The 15,994-nt window shown below is 48.6% G+C and overlaps 2 protein-coding genes across 3 annotated transcripts; both read left to right on the top strand.

Annotated features, from left to right (window-relative positions):
• Window positions 1-1,489: 1,489 nt before the first annotated feature.
• Window positions 1,490-2,310, top strand: LOC111022472 (RNA-binding (RRM/RBD/RNP motifs) family protein). Its single transcript, XM_022299648.2, has 4 exons — window positions 1,490-1,629; window positions 1,727-1,795; window positions 1,883-1,989; window positions 2,089-2,310. The coding sequence occupies exons 1-4, from the start codon at window positions 1,593-1,595 to the stop codon at window positions 2,149-2,151; spliced, it is 276 nt and encodes a 91-aa protein (XP_022155340.1). The 5' UTR covers window positions 1,490-1,592; the 3' UTR covers window positions 2,152-2,310.
• Window positions 2,311-12,695: 10,385 nt separating this feature from the next.
• Window positions 12,696-15,059, top strand: LOC148212309 (uncharacterized). Of its 2 annotated transcripts, XM_088121952.1 has the most exons (3): window positions 12,698-12,921; window positions 12,988-13,514; window positions 13,596-15,059. In XM_088121952.1, the coding sequence occupies exons 2-3, from the start codon at window positions 12,990-12,992 to the stop codon at window positions 14,280-14,282; spliced, it is 1,212 nt and encodes a 403-aa protein (XP_087978078.1). In that variant the 5' UTR covers window positions 12,698-12,921; window positions 12,988-12,989; the 3' UTR covers window positions 14,283-15,059. The 2 variants fall into 2 exon arrangements, with proteins under 2 accessions (XP_087978079.1, XP_087978078.1); XM_088121953.1 differs by having other exon boundaries at window positions 12,696-13,514.
• The last annotated feature ends 935 nt before the right edge of the window (window positions 15,060-15,994 follow it).

Genomic DNA, 15,994 nt, shown 5'->3' on the forward strand with positions numbered 1-15,994 from the left:
TATAACCCTGTTGGACATAGTTCGATCTATAATGAGCTATTCTTAATTGCCTGTCTCGTTTTGGGGTTATGCAGTAGAGACAGCAGTATACATTTTGAACACAGTTCCATCAAAATATATTTCTGTAACACCTTTTGAACTATGGTAGTTAGGCTATTCGTAGGTTACCCCAATGACAAGCCACCTAGGTTGATTAACTTGTGTTGGTCTACTCGAGCTGTCGACCTGAGGTGGTTAGGCTAGGGATGGTCGTGCCCGAGATGGTCGTCTTGGGCTTGTTGGCTTTTAATGGTCGACCCGAGTTGGTCAGCTTGGGTTGGTTGACCTGGTCTGGATGGTTTCGGGTGGTCAACCCGAGTTGGTCAGCGAAGGTTGATTCCTTAGATGCTCTTCCTAAGGGGCATTGAGCCCGTGCTTGTCACTTGTCGGATTGGTTGGCATGGTTTGGTCTGGCTTGAGTTGATTGGCTTGCGTTTTCGACTTGTGTTTGTCAACTTTAGGTGTGTTGGTCAACCTGGATTTGTTGGCCTAATTTGGTTGGCCCAAAAAGCATCTTACAACTTCTTATGACATAAAAGAAGATAACCACGCATGAGGGTGCAAAGAATAGTGAGAAATACCCGGGAAAATCTTAGCATTATTTTAGGAAACTCAACAAAAATTACCTACCAACTAATATTTCAAAACTCATTTTAAAATTATTTTAGACTTTCCAATAATCAATATTTTCCGGTCAAACATGATCATTTTAAAATAAAGTGATTTTTGACAATGACAAAAATGGCAAAAATTCTCTCAAATACACTTTATAAAATAATTTGAAAGTGATTTTTGATAGATCATTTCAAAATTACTTTTTGGAAAGCAACTTTCAATGTTTCTAAAAAGGCGTTTTAAATCAATTTGATTTTTTTAATTGTACTGTGAGTATTCTAATTAGCTTAGCTTACACACCTACTAGACCAAAAAGTCTCTTCTCAAAGTCTCATTGCAATTAGGCCAACCTACGACTAAAATGAATTCTTTTTTTTTTTAATTGGGTCTTACTTGTAATTAAGCAATTAGTGAATTTTTTTCCTAATTTTTTGGGTACATAAAACCAAATAAATAAATACACATGCATATATGTATATTATAGTTAAACTTTAACTTTTCAAATTTATTGTATATGAGTCTCTAAACCTTAAAATTGTATTTTAATCTCTAAATGTGTAAAATATAATCATTTTGGTATTTCTTATATTATTTTGCATCTAATAATATTCACCTTTTGAATACGCTCCTACAACCTATGTATTTTACATAGAGACTCATGTTAACAAGTTAGTATACACGTTCAAAAAAAAAAAAAGGAAAAAAAGGTTTGTATACCTGCTCAAAATCATGTTACCAATTTGTTAGACAGTAAAATAAAAGTAAAATCAAAATAACTACTTCAAAAAATAAAGTTTAAAAACTAATTTAAATTGGACATTTTAAAATTCAACCACCAAAATGAAGTCAGAGAACCAAAATAGGTATAAAAATGAGATTTTATAGCTTAAACTTTCTAATTGATTAGAAAGGGCAAACGCTCCAGGGCTTTGGAATCAATGGCTAACGGAGTCGGCTCCCAAGTGTTCATCAGCAGTAGATCTCTCTCTCTCTCACTATCTCAAGTCTCAAATTATTTTACGGCAATGGTTTCCCATAAAAATTTGGCAAATGGATGTTTTTTTTTGGCCAGGACTGTCGTCATACACAACCATCGAACGACTCAAGAGTCTGTTTTCAGTCTTCGGTGCAGTGTCTGAAGGTACATCTCTGTTTCAATATGTTTTGTTTTTTCCTTTCTCTGCACTCCATGATTGAACGAACACTTGGCTATGGCGGCGATGCGCAGCTCGGCTTGTCAGAGACCCCAAAACCCATAGGCCCAAAGGCTTCGGTTTCGTGACATTTCAGTCGCCGGTTGAGGCCGAGAAGGCTATTCGAGCCATGAATGGTCGGGTATGTATCCTCCCTGCTTATGCACATAACATGTTCGATGAAAGTTCTGAATGAAATCTGATGTCAAACTTATAATTTTTCTTTGGAGAAATGATGCAGATAGTTGACGGAAGATTGATTTTCGTTGAATTTGCAAACACAAGGGGACGTGGGGTACATTGATTTTCTTTTCGCTTAACAGAGCTTCTCAACTCTGTCAACTTTTTCCTAAATTTCAAACTCAACTTTTTCCCAAATTTCAATGCTTACTATTAACGTCTAATCTCTTCCGAGATTAACGTGGGATTGTTTAATTTATGTGTGATTTTCCTTTTTTCTTTTTGTAAGTCTCTATTGTTTTCAAAGTTTTAATTTGGTTGTTTATGTTTTACCATTTTTCAATTTTATTGTTTTTGTCAAGGGATAATGCTTGAGTTCAGGGGGTGGTTTGTACCATTTTCCCACAAATTTATGATTTAATATTTAAGGTATGTTTGAGCCCGAAATTGATGAGCTCAGATACAATTTAGATCGGTACGTTCAGGACGAATTATGGCCAACGGTCCCACACCTTGCCTGAACACTCTTGAGACCTGCAAAACAAAGTTAACACTCCGACGAGCAAGTTAGTTTTAGTCCGAACTAACTTGCCGAGTCTACTTAGGATTGCGTACCGTGCATTTAAGGCAAGAGTTTCTATTTATAGAAACTGGGCCCGACAGGGATTCTGACACACCCTAAAATCGCGGCGTGTTGTCGGGTACGGAAGAGACATTGTTACGGACTTTACCTCAGGTCGGCTCGGTACTGTAGGTCCTACCCTTACTGCCGACCTGAGTGTCTAGAAGTCAATTTCTACATTTCGTTCGCGTGTTCACCCAACTCACTTTTCTGATCATGACACGTGGCAGGCCAGGATTCGCCTCCAACATTGGCCCCCACTTCGGCGGGGCGGAGGTCGGCTCGGCGAAGTCGTCCGAGCTAACTGGAGACGGGTCGAATCCACGCGTGCATGTGTGACGTCATGGATGTCGTCAGCCCTAGCTTCTACTTCGGGAACCCAAACGTCGTCGTGGGGACAGCCTGACGTGGACGGATCTTGTCCGTTGATTCCTCCTTGATCGAATGGCTCTCGTGCCTCTGGGCTGTCCTATAAAAGGCGAAAGTCTTTCACTTTTCACTTTTGAGTTTTCGTGTACCTCGGCCGTTTCCAAGTCAGGTACTTTCTCCCTCTTTCTTTAGATAGTTCTTTTAAGTCTTCCCAGTCAGGTCTGGCGATGAGTAGGTCGTCTAGGGATTCGTCGTCTGGGTCGTCTAGTTCCTCTAGTTCAGACGACGTTTTAAGAGATCTGACCTTAGCCTCTACTTCAGGGAACCCTTACGTCGAGGATAGCTCGGCAAACCCTAATATAGCCGCCTCCTCGGGAAATCCTGACCTCGGTCCAGTAGTTGAGCTTCCCCCCTCGACTTGCTCAGTAGGTAGGTTAGCCGAGCTCCGCAAAACCTACTCGATCCCCAACTCTATAGAGCTTAGGGTGCCCAACGTCGGGGAGTCTCTTGACGACCCTCCTCCGGGCTTCGTCAGCTTCTATCCCCAGATGTTCAGTAGGGGGGTTAGGCTTCCACTTCACCCCTTTATTCAAAGATTCCTTAGCACCGTTAACCTTGCTCCAGCTCAGCTTTCCCCTAATGGGTGGTCTACCGTGCTCGGAGCCTACGTCCTTTGGTGGGTCCTCCGAGACGAGGATGAGGACAGGCTTACTGTAGATCAGCTTTTAGCGACCCACACCGTCAAAGCCTCCAACGAGGGAGAGGGTCGGCACTACCTCTCAGCTCGGCGGAACGTAGGTCAGCTGATTAGGAACCCCTCCTCTAACAAAAATTGGAAGGAGTGTTTGTTCCTCGTCTCTGGCGAGTGGCTTCTGAGGGACGGAGGGGGTGAGCCGACTAGCCAAGTCTCGGTAGAGTTCCGTGACGTAGGTGAGTGTCTTAGGTGCGAGCTAGGGGTTTTTTTTTGTCTTCTTAACTTGAGTAACCTCGTTGCTGATATCGGCTTGTTTTGCAGCTCTCCCATCCCCCGTTCCGAGGATCAACAACAAGTTTTGGGAGATCATCAAACGAGCCCAGGGTCGGAGACTAAAGTACGCGCTGTGGGGTGAAGCACTCGTCTCAAACTCCCACCTCTTCTCCAGCGGCCTTAGTTCTCACGATCAACCGGACGAGTTCAAGAAGCTCCCCAAACCTCGGCAACGCAGCTCACAGAAGCGGAAAGCCCCTGAAGGTGACTTCCTCTCAACACTTTTAGCTCGTTCACTTTAGCCCTCGTCACCCTTTTTGCTCATTCGTTTACTGACCTCGTCCCTTTTTCAGAGATGGCCTCAAAATTCCTCGCGCTTAGCAGTACGAAGCGGCAGCGGGCCTCGGCCTCGGTTGCTCCGCCGGCGCCCCCCCAAGCTCGTCATCGCACAAGCAGTGCCGACGTCCCGGCTCCAGGGTTGGCCAACTTGGCCAAGCTTCAGGCCCTCCAAGCTCAGCCCCTGCAGACTGTCGCTTTGGGCGAGGGATCGTCTACCCCTCTAGTGAGGAAGAAGCGAGCGAGGGATACGCTTCCCTCCGAGGAGGTCGACTCCCGATCTCCGCCTCCCCCATCGTGGCCGACTCAGAGGAGGGGTCGCTACATGGTCGGGGTCATGGCGCCGAGCTCCCACTCCCTTTCAGGCTCGCTTTCTCCCGCCTTAGTATCCACGAGGCCGCGACGAAAGTGAGGTCCTCGAGCTCTCACTTGGCGGAACGAGCTGTTCAGGCGCCCGAGGACGCCGCGGAGGCGGTAAGGAAGACCATAACTCTTGCTGCAGAGGTAAGCCCATGCCTACTCTTCACTCCTTTTTCTTTATCTTTTCCGGTCTAACCTCGAACCTTTGCAGCTGCATTATCATGCTTGCCTCTTGGCCTCGATGATGAGCTTGGAGCTTGGAGGGCGGGACTTGAAGGAGGAGGAAACGAACGCCTCCTATGAGCGGAGAATCTCTGAGCTCCAGGCCGAGGTTGACAAGGCGCGAGCTGAGAAAGAGGTTGAGGCCGATAGGTCGAAAACCTTGATAGCCCAAGCACGCACCGACCTGAAGAATGCCCGAGGCCGAGCTGAGACCGCAGAGAAGGGCTGGAACGAGGCTCGACAGAACTTGGCGAGTTGGGCCTACTTGGAGAAGAGAATCAAAGAATTCCCCGAGTTCGACGGCCTAGCTCGCGATATGGCAAACAAGGGCTTCTACTTCGCCGTCAACAGGCTCGACACCACCTGCTTGGAGGACGCCATCGCCGCCGTCGAGCAAGAATACGAATCCATCTGGGTGGAGCGACCTGCCGAGGCCGGTAAAGAGGCTGAGGCTGTTGGTGCCGAGACGGGGTCCAGCAAGCCTGCCGACCCTCCTCAGGAGTAGATCGTCTCAGCCTCCTGTTGTTTCTTGCTTTCTCCCTTATTCGAATCAAATTACTGTATTGAGCCGAGGCATATACACCTCGGCTCTTCATCAAACTTTTATTTCGTGGACCATGAACCCGAGGAACTTTCCCGACGAGACCCCAAAGGCACACTTGCTCGGGTTGAGCTTCATCTGATACTTTCGAAGCACGCTGAATGCCTCTGCTAGGTCGGCTAAATGGGAGCTCGTCTGCTTACTTTTCAACAACATGTCGTCTACATATACCTCCATGTTGCGTCCGATTTGCTTGGTGAACATCATGTTGACCATCCGCTGGTAGGTCGCCCCGGCATTCTTCAGACCGAAGGGCATGACATTGTAACAATACAACACTTGGTCGGTAACAAAGGCGGTATGCTCTTGGTCGGGCACATGCATCCGAATCTGATTGTACCTGGAGTACGCATCCATGAAGGAGAGTAGCTCGTGTCCTGCCGTTGCGTCGACGAGTTGATCCATCCGAGGTAGGGGAAAATTGTCTTTCGGACACGCCTTATTGAGGCTCGTGAAGTCAATGCAGACGCGCCATTTGCCGTTGGACTTTTTAACTAAAACTACGTTAGACAACCATGCGGGGTAATGAACTTCTCTTATGAATTTAGCTCGTAGCAACTGCTCGACTTCTTTACAAATTACATTACTTCGCTCGGCGTCGACAGACTGACGCTTTTGCCTCACAGGCCTATAACTAGGATCTACATTAAGCCTATGCACCATTATACTTGGGTCTATGCCCGGCATGTCGTCATGAGACCATGCGAACACATCAGCATTCGCTTTCAGAAAACCGACGAGCTCTTCTTTCACCTCGGCCCCCAGTCTGCTGCCGACGCTGACCTGATTTTCTGGCCCCAGCAGGGGGACAAGTTCTAGCTCTTCAGCTGGGGTACCACGGCTCGGCTCTGGTTCGTCGGCACACGGCCCTGCCGCGCCCATGACCGCTGCACAAGTGGATGTTCCCTTCATCGCGGTCGCGTAGCATTCTCTGGACATTTTTTGCTCACCCCAGATTGTCGCAATTCCGACCGAGGTGAGATACTTCAAGACCTGGTGGTAAGTAGATGGAACTGCCCTGAGATCATGAATCAAGGGCCGACCAATTATGGTGTTGTACGCAGAGCTTCGATCTATCACAACAAATTCTGCGACTTTAGTTACTTGTTGATCTCCCTCGCCAATGGTAACAGGGAGCGAGACACATCCTTCCGCGTTGACTGACTCCCCTGCAAAACCGACCAAAGGCGTCGGGCTGAGCTTCAAATGCTTCCTCTCCCACTCTAGGGCCGTGTAGGTCGAGAACGATAAGATGTTAGCCGACGCTCCTCCATCGACAAGGACTCTTCTCACCTTCACGTGATCTATAAGTGGGGCGATTACTAGGGCGTCGTTATAGGGCATATGTACTCCCTCATTGTCTTGGTCGTCGAACAGGATCGGTATCCCGGGCTCCTTGGGGTACGAGGTACAGACCTCGTGTGCTGCTTCCCGAGCCAGAGCTTTCCTCTTCTGCCCCGACTGTCCCCCACTCGGGCCCCCACGGATGGTATTTATAATGGCGGGCCGATCCTCCTTCCGTCTCGACGGTGGTGACTTCTCTCGCTTCTCCTCCCGAGCCGACCCCTCAGGTTCTGCCGTTCCACGCCTACTGACGTATTTTTTCAGATAACCTCTTCGGATCAGGTCCTAGACCTGCTCCTTCAGATGGAAACAGCGCGAAGTGTCGTGGGTGTGATCCTTGTGGAATCGGCAGTAAAGTCGCTTGTCTCGCTTCCCTGGAGGTCGGCGGAGCTTTTCTAGGGCTGCGAAAAGCGCCTCCAGGTCGGTATCTTCGGCCGCCGCGTAGATCTCCGTGATTAAGGCGTTCAGCAGAGTGAACTTGTCGAATTTTGGCCCTCGACGGCCTGAAGGGTCTTTCTCGTCTCGGCGGCCTCTACTCCTATTGTCGTCGGCCCGCCGAGATGAGCCCCAACCATCGCTGCGCTGCTTCTTGGGAGGAGGGGACTTTTGGTCCCAATCCTTACCACGGTTGCTTCGCTGTGCTCCATTGGCTTTCCACAACTCCAAGTCATCGATGTACTGGCGAGCTCTAGCAAGCATCTCGTTCAGGGAGGCCGGCGGTCGGCTTCCGAACTCTATCGTCAAGTTTCTGTCGTTCAAACCCGTGGTGAAGTACATCATGGCGATGTCATCGGTGCAACTTACCACTTTGACATGCTCGTCCATGAACCGAGCGATGTACTCCATCAGGGACTCGTTGTCTCGTTGCTTTACTGTTCCGAGGTGAGAGGGCGGCAACTTCAACAACTGTCGAGCTGAGAACTGGTTGATGAACAACCTCCTCAGCTGTTGGTAACTGTCGATGGACCGGGGCTTCAACTGTCGTTACCACAATCTTGCCGAGCCTTCCAAGACTATTTGAAATGCTCGGCACTTCATAGCGTCGCTTGCGGCCAGGAAATTCATCTTCCCCTCGAACACCTCTACGTAGGAGATCGGATCTCCAGACCCGTCGTAAGAACTCATAACCGGAGCCTTGAACCTCGGTGGGATAGGTGCGTCCAGGATCGCTTGGGAGAAAGGCAGTTCCTCTTGCTCGGCCACGCGATGCGGATCTACAGGCCTGCACTGTCGCTTGACATCTTCTATCTCCCTTTGAAACTGATCCCGGAGGAGGTCCACTTCAGACCGGAACGAATGGTCAGCGTGGGAGGACCTCTCTTGAACGTCGACCTCTGGGCTTTCCTCCCCATCGTCAACCAGATACTCCCGATCTCCGGGTGCCACTACTCGTCGCCTCGGCGTCTCGTCACCTCGGCCTTGATGGGCGTTGGAGCTATCGAAAGATGCCAAGGGAGTCCGAATTGGTCGGATCCTCGGGCGCCAGCCCTCGACCCGGTTGTCCTGCTGAGGGTGGTCACGAACCTGTGCTTCCAGGGCACTGCCTGTCCTCACCCGTTGTGGCTTTCGCGAGGGTGCTCCAGCTCGGACCTCCCTGCGAAGTCGGAACTGATACTCCGTTCTTTGGGTCGGATGGGATCCCTGGAGACGGAAGAGCCAGACACCTCGCTGCCTCTCTCAACCGCCTCGAGCCTTGCCTTGACTTCCCTGAGCTCGGCAATCACGTCGGCTACTATGACGGGGTCCACGCCCGCATCAACACTTGCCCCGGAGCGTGCACCTGTGTTTCCCCAACCGCGGAGGCGAGGTGCGCGGGGCGGCAACTCGTTTCTCTGAGGTTGCAGTGGCGGGAACTGATCTGAGGCGAGGTGGAAGTCCCAGACTGCTACTGGATCGGATGTGGCCGGCCGACTCCATTCTGTTTGACCACCCCCACCTGGGGTCGTTGTTTGACAACGGGAGTTCCTGCCACCTGAGAGTACGTGAGTCGAGGATGGGCTCGAGAAGTGACAGCATCCCTCATCGTAGAGCGAATAGGCGAAAGTTGAGATCGTGACTGCTGGGAGCGGGTTTGGGCCATTGGCTTAGATTGCAAAAGGTGAGACTGACTTCTAGATGTGTCGTCCCCACAGACGGCGCCAGATGTTTGAGCCCGAAATTGATGAGCTCGGATACAATTTAGATCGGTACGTTCAGGACAAACTATGGCCAACGGTCCCACACCTTCCCTGAACACTCTTGAGACCTGCAAAACAAAGTTAGCACTCCGACGAGCAAGTTAGTTCTAGTCCGAGCTAACTTGCCGAGTCTACTTAGGATTGCATACTGTGCATTTAAGGCAAGGGTTTCTATTTATAGAAACTGGGCCCGACAGGGATTCTGACACATCCTAAAATCGCGGCGTGTTGTCGAGTATGGAAGAGACATTGTTACGGACTTTACCTCAGGTCGGCTCGGCACTGTAGGTCCTACCCTTACTGCCAACCTGAGTGTCTAGAAGTCAATTTCTACATTTCGTTCGCGTGTTCACCCAACTCACTTTTCTGATCATGACACGTGGCAGGCCAGGATTCGCCTCCAACAAGGTAGTTACATTTTGAGTTTAATCCTAAACTTTTAATTTTAATTTTATGTTTAATAAGTTATATTTAAAAGTATTTAATAGCTCTCTGAACTTTCATTTTATTTCTCTTAATAAGTTATTAAGTTGTAAAAAGCATCTAATAAAATCATAAACTTTGAATTTTATGTGTAATAAAAGGTCTATAAGACCTTTTTAAAATTCGCAAATTTATTAGACAGTGTAGAATTGTTTATTTAATAGATTCGTTAACTTTTTCTTTCTTTATTTTTTTTATGTCAAATAGGTCAATTATTGCATACAGTTGAGAGTTTAGAGAACTATTAAACACAATTCTAAAATTCAAAAGGAAATAAATTCAATGCTTTTGGAACCCTGTATATATACCTCTCCTCCTTGCTGTCTTTATGTGTGTTGTGGGTTTTAAGATTTTATCCACGTTCAGAATAAATTTTCTAATTAATTTTCATTTCTATTTGGAAATTAATTTTGGTGAGTTTAATACTTTGATTTTTGGGGGTACGGGTATTTGGTGAGTGCTTGATAGTGCTCTTTGTAATCTCATCTTGAACCACGTAAGTTCTCTTTGTTCATTTTTCTATCTTATTTAATTTTGCAATTACCATAATGAGATCTAGTTTGTTATTTCGCTACCATTTTCGATTTTGGTTTATTAAAAGTAGAACTGATATTAGAGATGTGGTTTAGTAAATTGGTTTATTGAAGTTGTGGTTTCAATTGAATGATTTGTTGGTAATATTTTGTCATGACAACTGTAAAGCATGAGACTCCACTTTTAAATTGAAATACTAGATTTTTATTATGGTGGGTTGTACTTTGCCTTTGCCAGCATCTTGGACACAACAAAAAGATTAAAAGATACGTACTCTAATTCATCTCCATTCGTCAAATGAAATTTTGCAAGATGTTTTGAAGGAGAAAACTGCGGTTGGATTATGGTTTAGGTCAGAGCAAATATGTATGACAAAAACTTTAACCACTAAATTGCATTTGAAGCAACGATTGTTTTCTCATCTTATGAGCAAAGGAGCGTCTCTTTAGACGATCATTTGGTTGCTTTTAAGGAAATTGTCTCTAATTTAGAGTCTATGGACGTCAGTCATGACGAGGGAGATTTAACATTGATTTTATTGTGTTTTTTACTGACCTCGTGCGCGAACTTTAAAGATACAATATTATATAGCAGTGATACTCTCACTTTAGATGAAGTATATGATGGTACTTTATTCTCTAAAGAGAAAATAAAACATATTATGAGTGGATTTGAGAGTTAGACAGAGGGATTATTTGCTCAAGGAAGAACATAGGAGAAGAAAACAAATGACGAGATTTCAATCAAAATCTGGAAACAAGGGACAATAATATATGTAATTATTGGAAGGTCATAAAAAATCAGATTGCTACAAGTTACCTAATAAGAATAAAAGAGCTGCTGCAAGTATGGGAAAACACCAGAAAATTCCAGTCAAGTTAGTGTTGTTGAAGGTGGAAATAGTGATGGTGATCTATCAGTTGCTTCGGACGGCAGTTTAAATTCACTGACCGTTTAAATTCTTCTAGTGAATGGATTCTTGATTCAGGATGTTCACTTCATATATGTGACTTAATAAGGATTGGTTTAACATGTGATTCAGTATCTAGAAGTGCAATATTGATGAGAACTAATGCATCTTGTAAGATAGATGGTATGGAATAGTTAGAAGTAAGAAGTTTGACGGAGTTATTAGAACATGTTTATGCAAGGATATGCACAACAGTGTGTTCCAGATTGCAGCTCGAACTCGGCCTCCGGACCGACCTGAACGCTTGGGCGGACCTGCACAAAAAGGTGAGCACTCCGACGATCAAGTCAGTATAGGTCGGATTCCCAGTTTAGTTCGAGGCCAGAAATCCTCGTACCTGATCGGGGAGTGAGGCCCTCTATTTATGGGTGGTAGTCCCGCTAATCTCGCGACGGTTACATTCGGTAATCTCGGGACCGACGATTACGCCCGATAATCACGCCGCAGACAGTTGCTCACATCGGCCCCTACCAAGCTCCTCGGTAGGTCAGACCTGGCCCAGGTTCACCTCGGCCCTCATACTTAGCATTTGTCGACGTTAGTGGCGGCCATCTCGGCTATCCGAGTTGGGCATGACTCATGAGCCATCTTGGAGCACCAATGGGGGTCCTCCACGTGTCCAGGGTATTCCCTTCCCCAAACATTGGCCCCCTCTCTGTCTGGTCCGATCTCGACCTGGCAGAGAAGTTCATTCGACTTGCTTTGGACACGTGGCGACTTCCTATTCGTGGGAAACTACAACCGTCGCGGAAGATTCATCGTCGGAATATTCAAATATTCTGACGCTTCGGATCTCAGGGAGGATCCTAGCCGCTCGTTGATTACACGTGTACTGTGGGGAAATTCTTTCGACGGGCTATAAATGCCCCCAATCCTTCAGGTCATACCTTACGTTCCCTGAATTCTTGGAGTTCGATCTGAAGGCAGCTCGAACCCTTGGTAGGTCGGTCTCTTCCCTCTCTCTTTCGAACGTAGTTGCCATGTCGTCCTCTTTTAGCAGCAACTTAGGATCCGATTTAGCTTGTAGGTTAGAGTCCGAGCTCGAGGAGATAGAAAACTTTAGATTCTCCGATGACGGGGAGGATAGTGACGCCTCCACTTCAGGTCAGGGTTTGGAATACCCTTCTAGGATACCTGAGCACTACCTCGGATCCCTTCGTAGGGGGTTCGCTATCCCTGAGAACATCCTCCTCAGGCTTCCGGAGGAGGGGGAGAGAGCTAACAATCCTCCAGAGGGATGGGTCACTCTCTACTTCAAAATGTTTGAGTACGGCCTCAGACTTCCCCTTCACCCTTTTGTCCAAGAATTTCTCTTCCGGACTGGGTTGGCTCCGGCTCAAGTGGCCCCCAATGGGTGGGGTGTCATTTTCGCTTTGGCCATCCTTTTTTGGCTACGAGCTCGGGATAGTGAGGAGGCCGAGCTGTTGGACGTAGACCAGCTCCTCGCGTGCTTCGAAGCGAAAAGGATAGCTAAGAAGCCTGGTCGGTTCTATATGTGCGCAAGGAAAGGCGCATGCGGTATAGTTAAGGGGCCGACCTCCATCAAGGGATGGGTGAGGAAGTGGTTCTACGCTTCCGGGGAATGGCTCGCAAAGGACGAGTCAGGTCGTTCCTTCTTTGACGTCCCCACTAGGTTTGGGAAACTAGGTACGGAGTAGTTCTTGCTTTTCGTAATTTTCTTTTGTCATTCAGGTATAACTCAGATTTTGTCTTCGTGCAGTTTCAATCCGACCAGTCCCCGAGCTTACGCAAGCCTCCTTCGACACGCTGAAATACTACAAGGAGCGCTTTCCGAGGGGTAGGAAGGTCGGAACCCTGGTGACCGACGAGCTGCTGCTTGAGTCCGGGCTGCTAGATTACAACCCTGCAGTTCGTCCCATTGAATCCTCAAGGCCGAACTCTGAACTTGGTATGCCGAGCTTGCCTCACCCCTTTTTCCTCTAACCTTGTGATGACCCCTATTTTTATTTTGCAGCCATGGTTTGCGGGTTTGCAAGCAGCGTGAAGCGCAAGTCCAAGGGCCGAGCCCATGCTCTTGAGGCCGCCCAGAGTTCGAAACCTACCACCCCTGCCGTGGCAGGGCCTGCCTCGGAAGATCCAGCCCCAGTGATCGAGCTGGAGTCTTCTGGGGGTCCCTCGACGGAGAAGCGCCCCAGGGATCAGACCGAGGCGATGGACGCCCCGCCTTTGGGCGAGGAGGTGAGGGAGGAAGCCCCTCTGAAGCGAAGAAGGAAGAAAAAGAAGCCGATCTCCCCCTCGGAGGTCGGAGCTTGCAGGGTCTTACCTGCAAGTTTCGCAGATCGGGTGGACGATCCTGCAGCCAGGATGGGCGGGACGTCCGACGTGACGGCACGGTTCAGAGTTGAGCCGTCAAGTTCCGGGGTGAGGGACCAGGTGTCCCGCATCTCAGCTGCAAGTTTGGACCGCTGCCTAAGGAGGGCGTCCAAATTTGTGAGCGACCCTGGGTCCGTTCTGCAGAGGACCATCGATTACGCCGCCGAGGTAAGACCAGTGTCCCCATTTTTTGCTTAATCTCACCCAACAGGTAGTTCGGTCTAACTTTTTCCTTGCACCGTTTCTCAGGCGTTCGTTGCTTCCATTCAATCGGCTCTGGCTGTAAAGGCCGAGCTGGATGGGAGGGAAGTTCTGGCAGCGAGGGAGAAAGAGGAGTTCTCTGCTGCCTTGGAGGCTGCTTCCTCCACCATGAAGGATGAGCTGCTGAAGGCTCACTCTGAGGTGGAGATTTTGAAGGCCGAGGTGGAGTCCCAAGCCGAGCTGCTGAAGAAGGAAGAGGACAGGCGCAAGGCCCAACTCCGAGCTGCCCACGCTATCACCAGGGGCTTGGAGAAGGAGAAGTTCCAGCTCCTGAAGGAGAAGGACGACATGCTCCAGGCGCTTGAAGCGAAGGATAAGGAGCTGGAGCATGCGACTGCCGAGCTGGAGACGGTGAAGGAGCGCCTCAGCAATGGAGTCCTATTGGAGGAATCGTTTAGGCAACATCCTGACTTCAATGGATTTGCCAAAGACTTTTCTGACGCGGGCTTCAAGTTCCTCATGAAGGGCATTGCTTCCGACATGCCCGACCTTCAGATCGATCTCAGCGGTCTGAAAAGGAGGTATGCCGAGAAGTGGGCGTCTGGGCCTGGCGGCACCCCTGGCCCCCAAGCGTTGGTGGATCAGTATGTCAGAGATCTGGACTCTGACTACTCCGATCTCGAAGAAGACCAGGTCGGCACCACTCAAGAGGGCGCTCCTCAAGCAGGCTTTTAGGCGACCACCTTTCACGAGGCTTTTCGCTGTCCTTCTTCCCTTTTCTTTTGTTTTCTGCTTGTCAGGGCAGAGCTGCAAGGTCTATAAGCCTTGGCTCTGCTCTCCATTAATGAAGAAGCTTTGTTCGATTTTACTTTGGTGTCGGCAACATCTTTCATTTCTTTGCCTTTTCCTTGAACTGCAGCCAATGTCACCTCGCACCTCTTACCTTTGAGGTCGCGCCTTCAGTTAAAATAGTTGTAAGTTTGAGTTTGAATCTCTTAATGTTCAATACATTGCACCAACTCTGGATTTTTAACATTTCACCCTTAACTTAAAAAAGGTTAAAAGGCTAATATCCTAAGTCCGTAGCTATTCTTCATATCGTTCCTCGTACCCCCAAGTTCGGAGGCTTGACCATTTTGAACTTTTCACATCGCCCCTTTGCCTTGAAGGTTTGAATTTTAAGTTCGTCAGTGGTTTTGGCATCGCACCTCGTACCCTTAGGCTACGGAGGATTGAATTTGAACCAACTGCTGAAATGTGATCGCGTGGCAGTCCGTGGCCCCCATTTAATTTCTGGTCGAACTCGGAAGCATGAAATTAAATCATCACATTTATTCTGATCATAATTCTTTTGGAACAGTCTTTACAGATTCATTGAAAATCCTTTTGGCATTTCAAGGATAATAACGCTTCAGGTGCTCCGCGTTCCACGGGTGCGCGAGGACGTCTCCTTTCAGATCGGCCAATATGTACGTCCCAGGTCGGACTATGCCCTTGATCTCAAACGGGCCCTCCCAGGCCGGATCAAGGGCATCCACATGCGTTTGGACCCTCCTTAAGACCAGATGTCCGACCTGAAAGGCCCGAGGTCGAACGCGGGCATTGTAATGTCTGGCCATTCTGCCCTGATATTCCGCCAGGCGTAGCTGGGCCATTGCTCTTCTTTCTTCCAACAAGTCGAGGTTGAGGAGCAACTCTTCCTCATTTGTCGTAGGCTCGTAATGCTCTACTCTGTCAGATGGCATGCCGATCTCAACCGGGACTACAGCTTCGGAGCCGAAGGCTAGGGAGAACGGGGTCTCACCCGTCGACTCTCGTTGGGTGGTCCGGTACGACCATAGAACCTCTGGTAGCTCCTCGACCCACCTGCTTTTCTTGGAGTCCAGTCTAAGTTTGATGCCTCGCTTGATGATCTTGTTGACTGCCTCCACCTGCCCATTTGCTTGCGGATGTGCGGGGGACGAGCTAAGATGACTTATGCCAAGTTTGTTGCAAAAGTCTTTGAACTTGGCGTTGTCAAACTGCTTCCCATTGTCTGTCACTATGGCCTGCGGTATACCAAAGCGACATATGATATTCGTCCATACGAAGGACGTGACCCTGGATTCCGTTATGTGGGAGAGCGCTTCGGCCTCGGCCCATTTGGTGAAGTAATCCACAGCAACCACAGCGAACTTGGTCTGGCCCTTGCCCAAAGGGAAAGGACCAATGATATCTACCCCCCACTGCGCGAATGGCCACGGGGCCGAGATGGGGGTGAGCAGCTCGGGAGGTTGGTGGATTATGGTTCCGTAGCGTTGGCAATTGTCGCAAGTTCTAACGAACTTCTTGGCGTCCTGGCTGAGGGTCGGCCAATAGTATCCTTGTCGGATCACTTTGGCTGACAGCGACCGGGCGCCTGAGTGATTGCCGCACACTCCTTCGTGGATCTCTCTGAGGACGTACAG

Source organism: Momordica charantia (assembly GCF_013281855.1).
Source record: "Momordica charantia cultivar OHB3-1 chromosome 3 unlocalized genomic scaffold, Mcharantia_2.0 BLBB01000003.1, whole genome shotgun sequence".
In the NCBI taxonomy this organism is placed as follows: Eukaryota; Viridiplantae; Streptophyta; class Magnoliopsida; order Cucurbitales; family Cucurbitaceae; genus Momordica; species Momordica charantia.